Here is a 17,617-nt window from a genome sequence, read left to right on the forward strand (position 1 = left end):
TCCTATTTGTAATCAGTCTCTCCTTGTCACTGAGCATGCCCAGTAGTCTGAAAGCAGAATTGTACAAAATGCAGTTTTTACTTTGCTCTGGTTTGTAACCACTGCTGCTGCTGAAAATTAGCAGGCAGGCAAGCTGAGGCATTGGGTTCAAGATGAGGCCTGAGCAGGCAGAGGAACAGGGGCCTGAAGGGAGGTGGAGCCCAGAGGAATGGTAACAGGTAGGAAGGGTGGCGCCACAGCTTTGCTGGTTTCACTGCAGCAGCTCCTTGCTGAGTGAGGACTTCCCTGGTCCCCCCAGCCAGAAACCTCTGAAGATCTTGGATACTCTTGTCTGCCACTCATGACATTCTATACCATGAGTTTGCAGTGAGGAAGTCCTGGGTTTAAAATCTACCTCTGCATTATGACACTGGCTGTGACCTTGAGCAAGTAACTTTCAGTCTCTGAATCTCATAATCCTTGTAATACTTGATGAGAGATAGAAAAGGCACAGCAGTGGCTCTCCCTTTGGACAGTTCCAGATAAAGCCTCCAGCACTGTAGCATGGCTCAACTGTGAATCCCCCAGTGACCACCCCAATCCTAATTTCCCCTGAATTTCTTAAGTCAACCTAGGTTAAAATCCTAGCTCTGTGACTTTCTAGCCATAAGACATTGCGCAAGTTGCTTGTGTGTGTGTGTGTGTGTGTGTGGAAGAGAGAGAGGGAGTTTAATGTCTGCCAGGTACTATTGAATAAAATGTAAAATAAAAAAAATGGGTATATAACTTTGTCCCTGTAGTTTATAGTCAGGTGGATTTGTTTTTATTGGGAGGGGCTTAGTTTCCTTATCTGCAAAATGGGAATAACAACACTTTGCCAGAGTAAGTGTTGTTAAAGTTAACATAAGAAAAGTTCTGAGCAAGGTGCCTGACATATGGGGGAGAGGGTGCTCAGTAGTAGGTTACGAAATCCTAGTGTATGCCTTCTCTGTTTCTGCAATTTTGAATTGTCTGTATCTTCCTTCATGCCATCCCCAGCAATCTGTCTACTTTATTTCCCATGAGCTGCTTTCATGTGGTCTGTGGCTGCTGGATAACACTAGACAAGCAGTAGAGCCTGAGGTCTGGGCTGTGGACTTCAGTCAGACAGACATGTGTTGGAGTCCTTCTCTGCCACTTATCCAGATGTGTGACCTTGGGCAAGCTACTTAACCTCTGTCAGCCTCATTTTGACTCGCCTGTTAAATGGAAAGGAAAATAGTTCCTACCCTAAGAATCATTATTCCTATTCCAAGAGTAGTTTGTGTGTGTGTGTGTGTGTGTGTGTGTGTGCATGTGCATGTACATATGTGTATGAAAGAAGGAGATGGATCAAGAGAAAGTTTAGCATCTGCCAGGCTCTATAAGTTTGATGGGAAATTACAATAGACAAATTTCCGTCCTCTTGGAGGTTACAGTCTAGGGGGTTGACTGCACTGAGGAGACATATACTATCGAAATCCTAGCACAAAAGGCAAAAAAAAAAAAGAGTTATATGATGCCATGATGCCATCAAAGCCCATGGTAAGGGGGATTTGACTCAACCAGAAAGGTCACAGATGGCTTCCCTGAAGAGGTGACAGTGGAACAGAGAGCTGAAGGACAAGTAGGAGTTTGTTAGATGAATGTGGAAGGAAGCTATCTTCCTGGGAAGCTCTCACTCAGCATCATTAGCATATGAGCATCATCTTGCTAGACTCTAAACTCAAGAGTACTGGCATGTGTCTTTGTCATCTTCTGTCACCTCTAAGACAGCGCCTTGAAGGAAGTAAATGCTTAGTAAATATAAATATTTGTTGAACGAGTGGATGTTAGTAGGAAATCAATACATGTTTGTTGAATGAAATAAAAAGTAACTGCTATGCCCTCATCTCATGGCTTTATTTGGATTGCAGTTAAGGAAGACACATAATTTAGTAAAGACAACATGTAGCTTGGAGTCAAACAAACTACACCCCATCATTCAGACCCTTTCACCTTGGGGAAGTAACAGGACATCTCTGTTTCCGTCTCCCCCTGTAAAATGAGAATAAGCATAGCTTCTTTACAGGGTTATTTTGAAGTTTACTTATTTATTTTGAGAGAGAGAGAGAGAGAGAGAGAGAGAGAGCATGCACTTGAGTGGGGGAGGGGCAGAGACAGAGAGGAGGAGAGAGAGAATCCTAAGCAGGCTCTGCATTGTCAGTGCAGAGCCCAATACTGGGCTTAAACCCAACAACCCTGAGATCATGACCTGAGCAGAAACCAAGAGTCCAATGCTTAACCTACTTAGTCACCCAGCCACCCCTACAAGGTTACTTTAAAGATTATACTGGTAAGTATGTAACACTTAATAAAAGGGTTTGCCATTGTGTTGGACAATGGCAAATTGCAGGCATGCAGCTTTTCAAAGATTTGTAGGTTGCTGAAGACAGGCCAGGTACAGCTTGAAAGCCAGAGGGTGTTATCACCCAAACATCCACCGGCCCTTTCTCTTGCTGGAAGTGTCTACAGCTCATCAGTGCACTGTGTTCCATCTCCAGTGTCTGAGTCAGAGCACCAGGTTTGGATTCCCGGATCCACTGGTTGTCATTCACTGGCAGTTGGTAAAATATACTGGGACCTCAGTTTCCTCCTAGGGTTGCTCATATAGTGTTTGGGAAGGATAAAATCAGGTATTTCATGGGCATCAGGTAGCACAGAGCCTGCACAGGATAAGTAACCAGTATGTGGTAGCCGTTACTATTACCACTGACAGGCCCTCTGGATTTTCTGGCAACTACCTTGTAACTGAATGAGCTTTTCCTGGGCCGGGAATTACTTCCTTTTGGAATTTCCTTTATGAGGGGAAGAAAAGCAAATCCTCTCTGAGGTCTGGATGCCTAGCTTCCCAGCGCCACGCCCTCTCGGGCAGGTTCAGGGCCAAGGAGCAGTCCAGGTGAGGCAGGTTAGCAGGGACTAAAGGCACTGGAACCTCCGCTTTTTCCCTCAAGAAGCCGCCCAACTTGGCTCTGCCCCCTCTCCGCGCTCCTAACCCTGGAAGGCGTGTTCTGGGTTCCAGCCCAGCACTGGGCATGCTCGCAAGTCAAGGCTGGCTTGGGTCGTCCGCAGGACGCGCAGGCTTGCTATTCCCCCCTGAGTGCAGGGACCCGGGTGCAGCTTCGGTGCGTCAGGTTTCGAAGAACTGAATCCTTGGTGCGTGCAGGCAGGGAACCGAGCCGCTCCTGGCCAACCCCAGAGCGGAGCTGAACTCTGCACCGCCCGGGGTTTGCGCAGTGTCTGGTCTTGGAAACGCCCGGTCGGGGTTCTCTCTGCAGACAAAGGGGTGCACGTGCCCCTAACGCCCCTCTCTCGTAGGCGTGAACCCCTCCCTGGTCCTGTGCTCCGCAGCCCCAGCAGCTACAGCCCTGGCGGCCGCGGCCTGTGCGCGCACTCGGGGCCCGGGGATTGGCTCACACCCCCCATTCGGGGCTGCGCTGGCTGGCTGGCGGGCGGTGAGCGGCGGCTCCGTGTGTGTGTTTGTGTGTGTAGAGGCGGGGGGCTGGGGGTCGACGGTGCGCGCGCGCGTGCGTGTGTGCATGTGTGTGTGCGCGTGTGTCTGTGCGGCGCGCGGGCGGGCGCGTGTGTGCGCGCAAGGACTCGCGTGCAGGAGCCACTGGGTGTGCGTGCGTGTGTTATGGGTTTGATTCCAGAGCAGGTTGCACATTGGTCCTGGGTGGCTCGCAGGCTCAGGTCGTGCTTGGGCGTCCTCCTCCTAATCGTTTCCGAAGTAGCAGCACCAGCAGCAGCAGCAGCAGCAGCAGCAGCAGCAGCAGCAGCCGAGGCGGCAGCGGCAGCAGCAGCTTAGCTGCACAGCGGGAAGAACTGTGCAGAAGCGAGCACCGTTTGGGGAGTCCGGGGGGCGGGTAAGAGGGAGGAGGGTGAAAGCCTGTCTTGGTCTTTGGGATTATTTTTCCCCTTCTTTCCCTCTTTCCTGAGGGTGTGTGTTGCCCCCTCGAAGTGAAGGAATTTTGCTCCAAAGCGAGCTGGGACCGAAGACTCTAGGCTAAGTTATCTCTCTATGTAGATGGTGTCAGGGAGCGAAGCTACTGACCGAGCCGCTGGTAAATGTTTTTCACTTCTTACTCTTTAATGCTGAAGGCTTTTTCCCCCCTTTTCTTTCTTCCTTGTTTCCTTTCTGTTGCTCCTCATTCTGCAATCGCTCCTGAATCAGCTGCAGTTCTCTTTTCTCTCTCTCCTTGCGTTTGTGCAGTTTGCAACTTGTTTCGTGGTTTTCTGTGTATTTTTTTTTTCTCCTTCATCCTCAGATGAATGCTGGAACATTTAAAATCGGCACTTCGGGAGGTCATCATTAGTTGCATGAGTTTCAGGGGGGAGGGGAAAGATTGGTAGAGCAGACTGTTATTTCTCTGCAGAAGGACTGCCGGTTTCTCTCTAATGTTCATCGCAATTATAGGGATTTTTTTTTTAGGATGCATTTTAACGTTGCATTGATGTTTAAGGTTATCCTTCTCCAGGATTACAATGCATTTTGACTCAGTTTTGACAGCATGACAGATGCCAGTGATTCCAGAACTACTGTATGGTACATGCTGGCTAAAATATTCAAGATTGGGGGAAGGATCATTTGCATTCCAAAAGAGAATTTCTTAAAAATGATGGTTTGCATCACATTCGTGCAGATTTGCAGGAGGCAATATAATAGACACCACTACTTAATGTTGCTTGCGAAGATAATAAACATATAAGTGGTTTAGTGTATCACATACTGTCCTGTTCTCCAGTGATTGAGCTATTGCTAAATTTACTTAATAATAAATTTAGGGCTGTGGAGAAGAAGAGAGATTGCTGGTATGGTTTTATTCAAAATTGTGAGATGTGTATAGCAGTATCTAACGCCAAACCAGCCCTCTCTTAGATCTTACTTGAAGTGGCATCATGTCAATTGGGGAGGGGAAGGGCAGTTTCTACCATACACATGGAATAAAATTATTTAAAATAGCCAGCATAATGCATGCAAATTGAACTCTAACTCTTTTCTTAAAAATAGAACTGACTCTGTAACTCTTGCTTCCAGGATCTGTTTTAAATATTATTTAAAAATTAATATACAACAGTTCTTTAATGCGTTGCTATCATTTAAGTTCTTTGGAGGGTTCTTAGCTGTTACCATGTTTAATTTGTTTTGCTCTTTCCCCCCCTAAGTTTTCAGTTGCAGTTCAGTAGAGAAACTGATGGGTCAGTAAGTAAGGCAAATCAGCAGTTTAAAAAGAAATCAGTTTATAGTTGTAAAATTTCTGCTAAGCCATGGGAAAATGAGCTACAATAATGACAACATAAATGTAGGGAGGGAAGTCTGGGATAGAGCAGGTTGTATTTTTGATATGTATATTATTATCTTGAGGAGCTCTGAACTCTAGACTGAGATGAGAATATCCAGTTCAGGGGTACTCTGAGGCTCACAGATTTTATAAAGGGAAAGTACTGTTATTTAAGGAAGCCTGTTTCTGCTTTGTGGTTGCCACATCACGGAACAGCGGGTTACCTGTGTACAAAGAATATGTTTGCAGTAATACTGTTAAACTTTGTTTTAATGTAAACTTAGCTGCTGTTGGAAGAACAGCATAAAACAGTGCATGCAGCCTGTTCAGGACTGAAGAACAAAAACAAACTGTAAATTCACTCAACTGGTCAGACCCTCTTTTTCATAGAGGAAATCCAAGACACCATGCAAATTCACCTGTTCTGGGTTGCCTGTGTTGACAAAGGCTTTTCTTGAAACTGTGGACAGGATTCCTGAGATCTAAAGCTTATTTCTACTTTTGTAGTTTGCTGATGGTAATAAGGCATTTTATTTAGAATGAAAGCTCAGCTTACTCATAGGTCCTTTGAGATGGCAAAATTGCTATTTTAAAATATTTTCAAGGACCCTCGCTTGAATTTACCATTTTGATCAAGTTTTGGGAAGAGGGGGGAGGACTCAACTTCCATTAATTAGCATCACAGCTGTCTTTGAGTGAGCATTTGTTTTGTCTGGGTACCAAAGAAAAATGAATACATATAGTAAACTATGATCCTGAGTAGCCAAGTCTTCTAAAGCATCATGATTTTCTCATTCTAGGACCCAAACCAGAGAGCAGTTTGCCCCATGCTGAGCAGCTGTATTATTTCTTTGGCATATTCTACACACATGGGCACAAACACCTAACTGCCCAGGCTAAGGACTCCTTTTATGTGGCCTATGGGGCAAGATTTCTAATTGTTATGTAATGTATTCAGAGCATGAATTCACTTAGGAAACATCACAGTTAGCTTCAGCACCAGCATCTTTACTAGCTGGGAAGACCGAGAGAGTTCATTGATTTAAGGAACATACTCTTTCCTACTGAGGTGGGTTTTTACCCACCCACCCCTCTTGGTGCTTCCAGTTTCCTGGCAACTTCTGAAAAGCTTGGAGAGTTTATGTTAAAATATTAAACATACCTACATTTTGGGTGTAGTGCCTGGTTAGATGACTGTTCAACCAGTGGGATTTGTAATTACTCTTCTAGGGGTCTGTGTGGTATAGTGTTTGTGGCCTGTCAGTGGTTTTATTATTATTGTTATTATTACATTTTCCATTGAATCTTAACTAAGCTCATTTTAATTTTCTGTGCCTTGTATTGATCTCAGGTTATGTATCAGAGTAATTCCATATTTTTATCATGCTTGTTGATAAATGAGCGAGTTTACTTTCAGTTGGTGTTTGTGTTGAATTTCTGCATTTCCAAACATCATGGGGAGAAGGTAACTTAGTTTGGGGGAGAAGGCTATATATAGAAAGAGACTGTTGGCTTATGGAACTTGACAGTCACATTTGCCTCTATTATTAGGGTTCCTATTTTCATTTTGATAAGAGTGGAGGTTTCTCTGCATGTATGAGGTGTTTATTATGCTAGAGCTACTGAATGTTTCTTAAAAGTAATTGCTATCCTTTTCATTGTGTAATTGAATGGAACTTTGAACTACTTGTGTGTTCTTAAGGAAAACCTGTATTGGCACGCTTTTCCTTTGTTTTCTATTCTCTGTAGACTAATTTTGAGAAGTGATTTTTGGTGAAATATGGTCAAGGTCATTGGCAAGGGCCTTTATCCCTCCCTACTTAAGAACTCAAACTTAAATTCAAATTCAGATTTAAAGAGACAAAACTTACATCAAGCTACTACCTCAAATGGGGCTATGTGAAAAAGTATATGTTTTGTCTCTCATCACTTTGGGTAAAGCAAAAGTTTTGTTGTTAGTAGTGCTGATCTACTCATGGTCAGAAACCTCCATTCTGCCCTTACAGTGCACACACCAAATTGACAACCTTCGGGGAGATGGCAAGAACGTTTTTTTTTGTTTTTTGTTTGTTGTTTTTTGTTTTTTTTGCAGGGGGCTAGGAGGCAGGTGGGTGTCTTTTGATATGTTCCAAATGGAAAGGGACATAGCAGTGTTTCATAAAATGTGATATAGTATCTAATTAGATAATACCTCATTTAAAATTTGTGAACCCAACAGAAATCTTAGAAGTCTTTTGTGGTGAGAGCAAATAGTAGCTGTTTCAAAGTATCTCTTTGTGCTATGTTCCTATTTTGCTTTATAAAAGGAACATTCACATTGTTCAAGACTTTGTTGTATTGGTAACATATTTTTTTAAATTCATTTGGATTATTTTCTCTACCTAACGAATATAAAATACTTTTTTTTTTTACTTAAGGTAATAATTTTAGCTGTGTTAAGAGTACCCTACTCTTGTTTCTGAAAGATTTCATAAAGTTGAAGAGGTATAAAATATTTTCTCTAAAATTCATGTTACTCAGTGCCCCAGTCTATTTAGTATACTATGTACTACAGTGTGATTTTGCACTTGAAATATTGCAACCTTTTCTTCTGAATTCTTATTAAGAAAAAAATGGCACACCTTGAGAAATAGTTTGTAAATAAAGTTCCTTCATTTTTGCTGAAGGACTTTAATTGGCCCACCCCCCCTAAATGTAGAATTAGAAGCCTTTTAGACCGAAAGGATTATCAGGAGAAAAAAAAAGTACAGTTCCGTGCTGTTCGGCAGCAGTGTGCATGAAAAGAGAGCAGGCGTTTCAACTCTTTTCATCTAAGTTTAGTGAATAGATCTAGAGAGTGAATAATACAGTTGTATGTTAAAATGAAATCTATTTTCCCAAGTAAAGACTCCCCACACCTCTCCCCGGACAATATGAATTGAACTTTGACTCTGGTGGAACAGTGTTCCTGTGTTCCTCATCTCATCACTGCTCTGTGGCTCCCACCAGAATATTGGTGATGGGTGCTAACGATACCGCATCTGTCTGGGGAAAGTGTGAGTGCTTGGTTTGGGAGGAGAGTGGTGATTTCTTTAGAAGTTGCCACTTCTCTGGCCTTGGCGCAGTCCTTCTGGAGGAGGCTTTGCGCTTCTTGCTATTTATTTAGATCACCTGTGAAGACTCCCCCCCCCCCCCCCAAGCTCCCCCTTTCATTAATGTAGTTCAGCCGCAGGTTATTGTAATACAAACAGGATGCTAGATTTCTCAGTTTGGCTGTCCTTATTATTGTATTAGTTGGTGATTTCTGAAATGTGATGCAGATCTGTAAAAGTTTGGAACTCGGCTTTCCAGAAGACATTCTGCTTAATTGTTCTGATGACTAAATGATTTAACTAGATAGGCTCAAGCCTGTTAAAAAAAATATTAGAAATTTTCTATGATCCATTTCTGTTCATATGGCCTTGGTAAAGTGCTTGTTTTTAAGTTCTATAAAAGGGAGTTGTGGACTCTGTAAAATAAAGGACTTATTTATGAATTTGGTTCAAAAGAATAAATCATTTCTTTTGTTTATTTAGGTTCCCCCAAACTTCCATTGAAGGAGGCAAGGGTTAACATTGGAGAATAGAATTCATATGATGAAGATCAGACCGATACTAACAATAACATACTGATTTTAAATCTTTAGAGAGGACAATTCTACAGAGGATTCCTTTGGGAAAAGCTTATGTTTAAATGTCATTTTTATTATTGCTTAGGATTTAACTGATACTCAGTGTTTTGACATTTCTCCTACTTTAATTACAGGAATAAGGGTATCTGTGGAGAAAAGAAATATATCATTAAGTAGAAATGATTTTGGCAAAGGTTAAAAAAAATCCCATAATGTAAAATAACCATTTCACAAATTTGTATAAGCTGCTTGCTATATTTGTGACACATTTTTTTTAAAGTGCCACTTGAAAATTGCATTTTGAATGTTAGAAATAGTCAAGTTGGGTTCTTAGATGATTTCTAAGAATGAAACTGAACTATTAGAGAAGATAGTTATGTCCGTGCATATGGCTAAATAGTAGACATCTACATAGCTAAAATCATAGTTATTATTGGAGAACTCATTGCAACAGACTTTGTGATCTTAGCTGTGATAATTTTTCTGAACCATTTCAAATGTAAGAGTATATGGTTATATACTACACATTTCAGTAGATATTACTTACAAAGAACATGGGCAAATTAAAGCTGCAGGAAAGTATATTTCAGTCTTTCAGTCTTTTTTTTTTTTTTTCTTTCAATAAACCATTTTTGGATTCCTAAGACAGGTCAGGTACTGTGCTCATATAAGAGCTAAATCTTATGGTAAGAGTAATTTGATGCCAAAAGTATGTCTAAGAAAGTAAATGGATATAGGGGAGCGTGCTTATTTTAAACTACAAGATAAAACTTTGTTCTTTGTATCACTCAAGAATATATCAGAAAGGTGACTTAATTTAATTTTGCCTTAGGATTTGTTCAGGCAATAATTGTATACAAACATCTGCTCATTCTCCACCATCTACTATGCCCAGCTCATTTTCACTCATGTAGTTTGGTGTGGTATGACGCCTGAAATTGGAGATGCGAGTTCAAGTTTAGCACTACGTGCATGGATTTGATGGAAGTGTGGGGAAGGGCAATGTGACTGGTGGGAAGGGAATGCAGACCAGAGGGAAATGTATTCTGTAGGTGGCTACTATTTCCTCATGGTAATAATCATGCCATCAGTTTTATTTTTAGCCTGACCTAACTTCTTGAGAAGACACAAACTGCTTCTCTATATTTTAACCCTAGGAATAATAATGTAATTATTACAAAAACATTTCACAGTGGTTAGGACTCTGCAATTTGTGTGACCCAGCATCTAATTTTTCTCCTCTCTAATCCTGTTTATATATCCCCACACATAATCAGACTCAGTCAGATGAAACCAATTACTAAGGGGGGAAAAATCAAATTTATTTATTATATTTATTGGATGTGTCTGTTGCTTAATTATCCATTGGCGAATTTACATGTGGCCACAGAGAGGGCTGTGGATGAGTGTGGAAAAATGATCAATCATCACTTCCACAGTCCAGAGGAGACTGCCAACAAAACAAGGAAAAAAAAACCCAAAAAACAACAACAGCATAAAAAAACTATCCTTTCTCATTGCTTCAATGTAGGGAACTAAAACTGAGAAGAGTCACCCCCAAATGTATTTGGCTTGACATAGGAAATCTGTAAAACATTGGGAGTTATCACTAGCAGACTTTTTCCAAACCACTTGATGATAATGTTAGAAAGAAAAGTAAGGAGTTCTGTAACACTTTGAAACAAATAATGATTTAAATGTTCCAAGGTGTGTGTTGGAAATCTGGCTTGAATGATTCGACAAGGCAGATGACCAAGCCCACGCGTTGGCTGTGTGACGGAGCGTGGGAATCTGAGGAAGTATGGTGGGCTGGGATCGGATAAGGTGATAGGCAGGGTGGTGTTTGCAAAGTTATTGACCAGTACATGCTACTCTACCGAGGGAATGCTAAGACAGCACTCCTAAGGCAGTGAATTAAAATAGATTTTGTGTTTGGTCTTTGATGGTAAAAACATACACAGACTTTTATCTTTATCTCTTGTGTTTTTGTTTAAAAGAATTACTTACCTCAATCCAATCTGGTTTTCTTCTCTCTCTTTTGTTTTTTAACCCCCCTCTACTTTTAAGAGGATCGATCTTCACAGCTTATGTCTTATTTTTTCCCCACTTGCTCTCATAATACATTTTTGGAAATTTATCATTGTGGAAGTAGCTTTTTAAAATAGATAGCAACTGCAATAGCCATTATTTCAAGTAAATGTGGCAAGCCTAATTGTTAACAGAAGCATCATCTCATTTCTGTAATTCTTCAATTTCAGACCTCTGAATTTTTATAAATCTGTCCTATCCACACCCCCAAGGTAGAACGTGTATACAAACTTAAAAGGAAGAAAATAAGTCACTTTTGAACTTGCGGCATTTGGAGATTGTCTGCAAGGCGATACTGAATGAATTGTGTTTTAAGAATTACAGCATGCCATTAATGTATCATTTAAAGAAGACAATGAGTAAATTATGATTTATTGTTAATTAACATTTATTTGGGGCTGCTTCTGTTGAAGAAACTATTTAAGCATTGTAGATGATGCTTTTGTCACATTTGAATGCAGAGAAATTAAAATGGCACGTTGAGTCTTGAGAATTGAGAGGGAGAGGGAGTTTTATACCTGTTGACATAGCAAGAAAATTTTAGAGGTGAGCTACATTTTGCATCTATTCTAATCTATGTTTTAAAAGTTATTCTGTAATAGATTTATTACAGAATAAAAGTTGCTCTCACCTGGATTCACTGCAGAAGCCAAACAGTAGCTAGAGAGACTGAACTCCACTTTCTGCAACAGTGATTTTTCACTAAGCTATTCCCTAAGGCCACTCTAGGTATATGAGGGGCCGCACTTCTTTTTATATGATTTGTGTATGTTCCCATAGATTGTGAAGTCTATTCCTGGGCAATTTTCAAGTTAAAATTGTGTTACGGCTACCCTGAAGGTTGTCATTTCTTGGTTTTTCTCTTGTCAGTCAATTCATAAGTGTTTATTAATCCCCCATGGGGTGTATGCAGAGTCGTACACAGTTTAGGTGTTGTGTGTATATATGACTGATCTCTGGTCTAGAAGCTTACATTATATAGGCAAAAGTACCGTGATGCGTGTGTGCATGTGTGTGTGTGTGTGTGTGTGTGTGTGTGTGTGTGTAAAGTAACATTTTAATTACAGAAGTTGGTTTTTTTCTTGCCTTTTCTTTTGTTTGTTTTGTTTTGTTTTGACTAGCATTGCCCTCGAACTCCAAATGTATTTACTTTGAGGAAAGCATAGCTTCAGGTGAGGTTAGAGACATAACTTCTGAGCTTTCTTTTCTTTCTTTCATTTTTTGTTTTTGTTTTTATTTTTATTTTTATTTGGATATCTAATAGCAGACATATTTAAATAAAGAGTAAAACCGAAGGACAAGTATTAAAATATGGATCTTTGCCACGAGGAATCAGATCATGGTTAACATCTAGGTTTGAGAGTAAGGACAAATTTTGATGCTTGTCATTTTTAGGATGTGCCTGTTACCTGTGTAAATTCAGTCAGTGAATGCCTGAATGACTCCATACCCCACAGCCGTCAACTTATATTCTTCATGACCAATGAATCAATTTATCATTTACCTTTCTTTTATGAGTGACTTTTGGAAGATTATAGGAATTGGGACGGAAAGAAAATTTTCAAGTGTTCCCAAAATACCATAGATGAAAAATGCTCTCTAACGGAATATTTTCCCTGTTGAACTTGAAAGCATAGTGAATATGGAGGTTCAGAGAGTTAATTTTCAAAACTTGTTCACTCTCTTAGATTCATCTTTTATCAGTCATTTGTGGGAAGGGTAATAGTCTTGAAAAGTACCAGGTGAATAGCTCTGAAAGTAGAAGGCATCGGAGGAGTACATAGAGACACTGACCCTTTCCACAGCCCTAGGTAATAGCTTCCAGACTTCAGGCAGTCAGCTCTGACTTTTGATATCACTGGTCAGCCTCTTGATTAATGCTCATTTTTCCTGTGATTTTCAAGATGTGCATATCTCATTTCCAGCAAATCATAGATACATCAAAATTTCTTTTCCATCTTCTGTTCCTTGTTGATCTGAATCACAGAAGCCATGGCTAAGAAAAATAGGAAGGGTCTTCACTGATGTATTCCTCATTTAAACTTTGATTGTTGACTCTTCCTGTTGGGTACATGAATTTCCAAGGATTTATGAGATCACTTACCATTTGCTGCTGGGGTCCTTCTGGATGGGAGGCTTCCTAGTCTCTGTGAAAACGAATGTTCTTTACAACTCACAATATTGCAGGAGCTCTTAATTTATTTTTCAGCAGTTTATAAAATTAACCAACACAGAATAAGAGCACAATTGGAATTATTATTTTTGATTGTGGGATCAAGTTATAGTCTTGCTTGTAATCTACACAGACTAATTCTGGTTAATGTAAACAGAAAAGGAACATTAGGATATTGGGAATTACGGAATCACCAGGAAAGATGTGGAACCTGGCACTTCTTCTGCCACTGCATACTGGGTGCCCAGCTGGAGCCCTCCACATCCCTGACACTGGGCTCTGCCACTGCCATTAGTATCAACCAGCACTACTGCCCTGGATATGGCTGTTGATACCAGGCCTGGAAGGAACCCCTGTCCTTTCTTTTGGAAGTCCCTGGCTCTCGTTTCAAAGTTCTGGGCTGGTGCATCCCTTCAGTTGGCTGCATCTTGATAAAGTCTTCATACCCCTGTAACTAGGAAGTCTGGGAAATCCATACTCTGACCCTTTCATGTTCTATAATGAGATAAGAAGATTTCGATTTCCAGCAAGATATAAGTGGAATTTCCTCAAAATAAAAACAATCAATCAATCAATCAATCAATAACCAACCAGGAGGGGGACCTGTCAACAAAACAGATAAATGAAGAGCCCCCAGCAAATATTTACCATTATCCTATGAGTGACTTTAGGGTTTTAAGGGAGGGATGACAAGTGGCTTGGTATATAAACTTGAAAGACGACTAGCAGTGAGAACTTCTCTCTTGCTTAAAATCAATTGGTGGACATTTCTGTTTAGTATTAAGCATAACTCCTTAGATTTTGGCACACACCAATTTCAAATGCTTGTTACGTAGAGCTTTATCACCAAGCCTCATATTAAACAGTTATCCATTTGAATTCTGCTCCTGATGAAGTTAAAGATAATTTACCTCAAATGAGCTGAAGTTTGCCTATGTATAAATATGTAAAGTTGACAAATGGTCTGAGAAATAGGTAAATGGGATTTGCTTGAAGTACATGTGGAGAACATCTGGATGTCTGTGTGATTGCTTGTAAGCAAATTAATAGGAATTCTGGAGAATAGATCAGACCAACTTTCTACTTATAAATTGGTAATAATTGTGGTACTTGAAAGAAGTAAAACTGCATCCTCCCCCCCCCCCACCATAATTTAGACTTTCCAAGGCTTAAATAGGTCTTCCTCACTAAATTATTAGTAAACCTAGTGACATATATGACCCAGGCAAGTAATCCACATCTCTAGTAATCCACATCTCACTAAATTATTAGTAAACCTAGTGACATATATGACCCAGGCAAGTAATCCACATCTCTAGATGCCTAGTAAAACTTTGGCATCTAAAGGCTCAGTCTTTTATTCTTCAATTCCAAATTAATATTTATCCTCCCATCACTGTCTCCCAAGGATTTTGAGAATTAATTAGAAACAAAATCACTTTTAGCCCTTGGATGTTACATTCTGTGCTGAAAAAATATGAGATACTGAAGTGTTATTAATAATGACAAAGGTTCATCCAATAAAATAATCCAACTGGCTGAATTCTCACATGGTTGGTATTTTCTAATATAAATTACTATAGGATTAGATAGTTAAATATTGAATATTGTCTCATTTAATGCAGTTCCATGAAATATTAATGATAATGATGGTTCTCCAGTTTGGGGAATAGGCTGATTTTTTTTTTTTCTAATAGCTTTGGCTGGTACTATAATGCATTTTACAAAATGATAATGAAGATATTTAAATGAAAGTGAAGCAAGAAATAAATGGCCACTGAATTGATAGATTTCAAACAGGTCAAACGTCACAAAATTTTTTAGTCTTTGTATTACATAGTTTTTTCTCTATTCTAATGATACCACTGTGATCATTGCAGATAGTTTGAGAATTTGTTAAAAGAACAGATTTACCCTCTTAGGCCATGGAAGTGGAATACCGTTGATGTTGTTTAGTTGGCATGAGGTGTTAAGGTCTGAAAATTGGATTGGGCTTTGAAGGAAGGTTGGCCATGTTGAGTGTGACAGTTTGAAATAGGATTGTTCACGAAGTTAAAAAAAAGAAAAAAAACAAAAGAGAGGGAAAAGTGGTGGGGGGCCGGGGGGGGGGGAGGAGTGGGGACAGTGAAAGAGGAGAAACATTGACCAAATAGCCCCACTGGAGAGCCTTAGGGCTGTTTGCAGTCAACTAAGGATTGAAGTGAAAACTTGTTAATTAAGATTTTTGTCTCAAGGTTTTTTTTTTGTTTTTGTTTGTTTTTTTTTTTAATATTCCTTGCTTTGACTTTCCTTCGTGATCTTGATTCTGGCTCTTCTGTCTCAAATTAGTGAACTGAGATGATAAACAGGGTAAGTGACTATTATTGAAATATTTTGTTATGAATACACAATAGGAACTTATACCAGTGCATCAAATTGGTTTAAATTGGGTGTGAGGGTTTTTTGTTTTTTGGTTTTTTTTTTGTTTTGTTTTGTTTTTTTTTAATCTCTTCTCCAGAGGGGAACTTCAGTGTTCTGTGAGATGATTTTATTGAAATTGCAGTTATCCTTGTTTCAGACCTAGTAATTTGACAGTTGAAAAAGCTCCCTTTTTTGTTCTGTGTAGTTAATGTATGTGGTGTGAGTGAATACATTTTATTTTAAAAAAGTGTTTTGGGGTAGCATTCTTTTAGCAAACTTACTCCTTGATAAAGGAGCTGGCTGTAATTTGCCGAAATGACTGTTTCTTTTTCTTTAGTTGTTAGATAATTGCTCTTTGTATACACTGTGGAAATGTTCATATAGACCAGTGACAAAGCCTAGCAGATGTACGTGCAATTATCTGGAATTTAAGTAAATTTTGCATCTGATACACACAAAGCAAAGGCTTTGTCCAAGCAGGCTCGCAGAGTGGCGTGTGGATTGCTGTGAACACAATGAGTAGATTTTTAATGGACAACAAATGGGACTATTAGTAAGTCTTGTCTTTTACTTGAAAAGACACCCGCGTTAGGCAGGGCTTACAACTTATTCATATTCATAGTTGGTTCAGTTCTAAATATGACCTTTAAAACTGAAAAACATTTTTAAATGTTTAAAATGAGATGTGTAGCAGTGTTTTTATGGGAGTCCCATTCGTAATTTTCCGGAAAAAAAATGGATGGTGAAATAAATATTTGTTTCATATTTCAATGTTAGCTTTTTTTCTGACTGTTGAGGAGAGCCTTCACGTATTAAGAATCTAAAAATGTAAAAGGGAGTTTCATATTATAAATAAATCATGCTATAGATAAAAGATAATTACAATGTTACTTTAACAACCTCAATTCACAAGGGGGACCATAAGAAAGAATATATAATAGGTCCAAATTTTACGTCATATTATAAACAAAAGAGATCTAGCCAGTGGACTACTACTCTGCAAAAACCTCTTTTCTGAGTTTTGTTTGAGACGAATCCTTTCCACTGTGTATTTTTTTCTTCTTGTCAGACTTACGTAAGTTGGATATGTGAAGACTTAATCTTTCTCTCCATACTTATTCTTAGAAAATATTAAATGTATGAAGCTTCTTGGATTCTCTTAAAGGCCTTTAGGTCTTTGATGGGGGGGGGGGGGGAATTAAATCATTTTTACTTCCAGTGAGAGGTTACAAGTAATTGGTCCAGGGGAATTCTTACTTTATAGTTTGAAGGTGCTCCATGCTATCCTGGCCTTTGAATGAAGCAAATTTCAAAAGTAACTCAGGCAACATAAAGGCGTGCCTATCTTGCTCACTTTCTGCTTTCTTCTCTAAAATGGAATCTAATAATAACTGGAGACCTTTTCTAATTCTTTTAAAAATCAGAAGCCTCCAGGGGGTCTCAGGTTGAGTAATTATTTGAAAAAAAAAAGTAGATAAAGTAGATTTGGGAAGAAATTTTTAAGAAAGAAAGGGAGAGCCTGACAGCAGTATTTTAGGCTCTGAATTAGAACAAGACAGATGTGCTGTTACTGGAATATCGTGTCCACAAAATATGCCTCCACCTTAACCACTTTTCAAAAAACAAAACACTAAACTTCTTAACTAAGTGCTTTTTATAGAATTGCAAAAATGACAGAACTTACTCAGATGCGCACTGCCAGATGATCTGTGTGTTCTACAATCTCTCCGGTGCTGTTCATGACCTCCTCACTCACCTCTCCTTTCCCCCACCCCTGCTTCCATTTCTTAAACTATCAAAGGCTATCTTTAGGCTTGGAGAGAAACCAGGTGCTTTCCTTGGTATTTAAGCAACTTGCTATTTTGAAGTTCCCTTAGAGAAATGTGAGCATTTTTATTTCTGTGTCTTGAAGCATCCCTTTCCCTTTTCTGAAGGAGAAGCTGCTTATATAATACCCAGAAGCAGACCCTTGGGAACCACCGAACTATT

At 39.6% G+C, this 17,617-nt stretch overlaps 1 protein-coding gene across 1 annotated transcript in view; it reads left to right on the forward strand.

Annotated features, from left to right (window-relative positions):
- The first annotated feature begins 3,071 nt into the window (after positions 1–3,071).
- The window catches only part of LOC147584175 (uncharacterized), a 102,580-nt gene continuing 88,034 nt past the window's right edge, over positions 3,072–17,617 (forward strand). Inside the window, exons 1-2 of the mRNA XM_086716078.1 lie at positions 3,072–3,077; positions 3,143–4,100. Of these exons, the coding sequence (XP_086572204.1) occupies positions 3,072–3,077; positions 3,143–3,844 (708 nt within the window). The 3' untranslated portion in view covers positions 3,845–4,100. The remainder of the gene's footprint in view (positions 3,078–3,142; positions 4,101–17,617) is intronic.

This window comes from Puma concolor, chromosome A1 (assembly GCF_028749965.1).
Source record: "Puma concolor isolate L17-30 chromosome A1, mPumCon1.1.hap2, whole genome shotgun sequence".
NCBI lineage: Eukaryota > Metazoa > Chordata > Mammalia > Carnivora > Felidae > Puma > Puma concolor.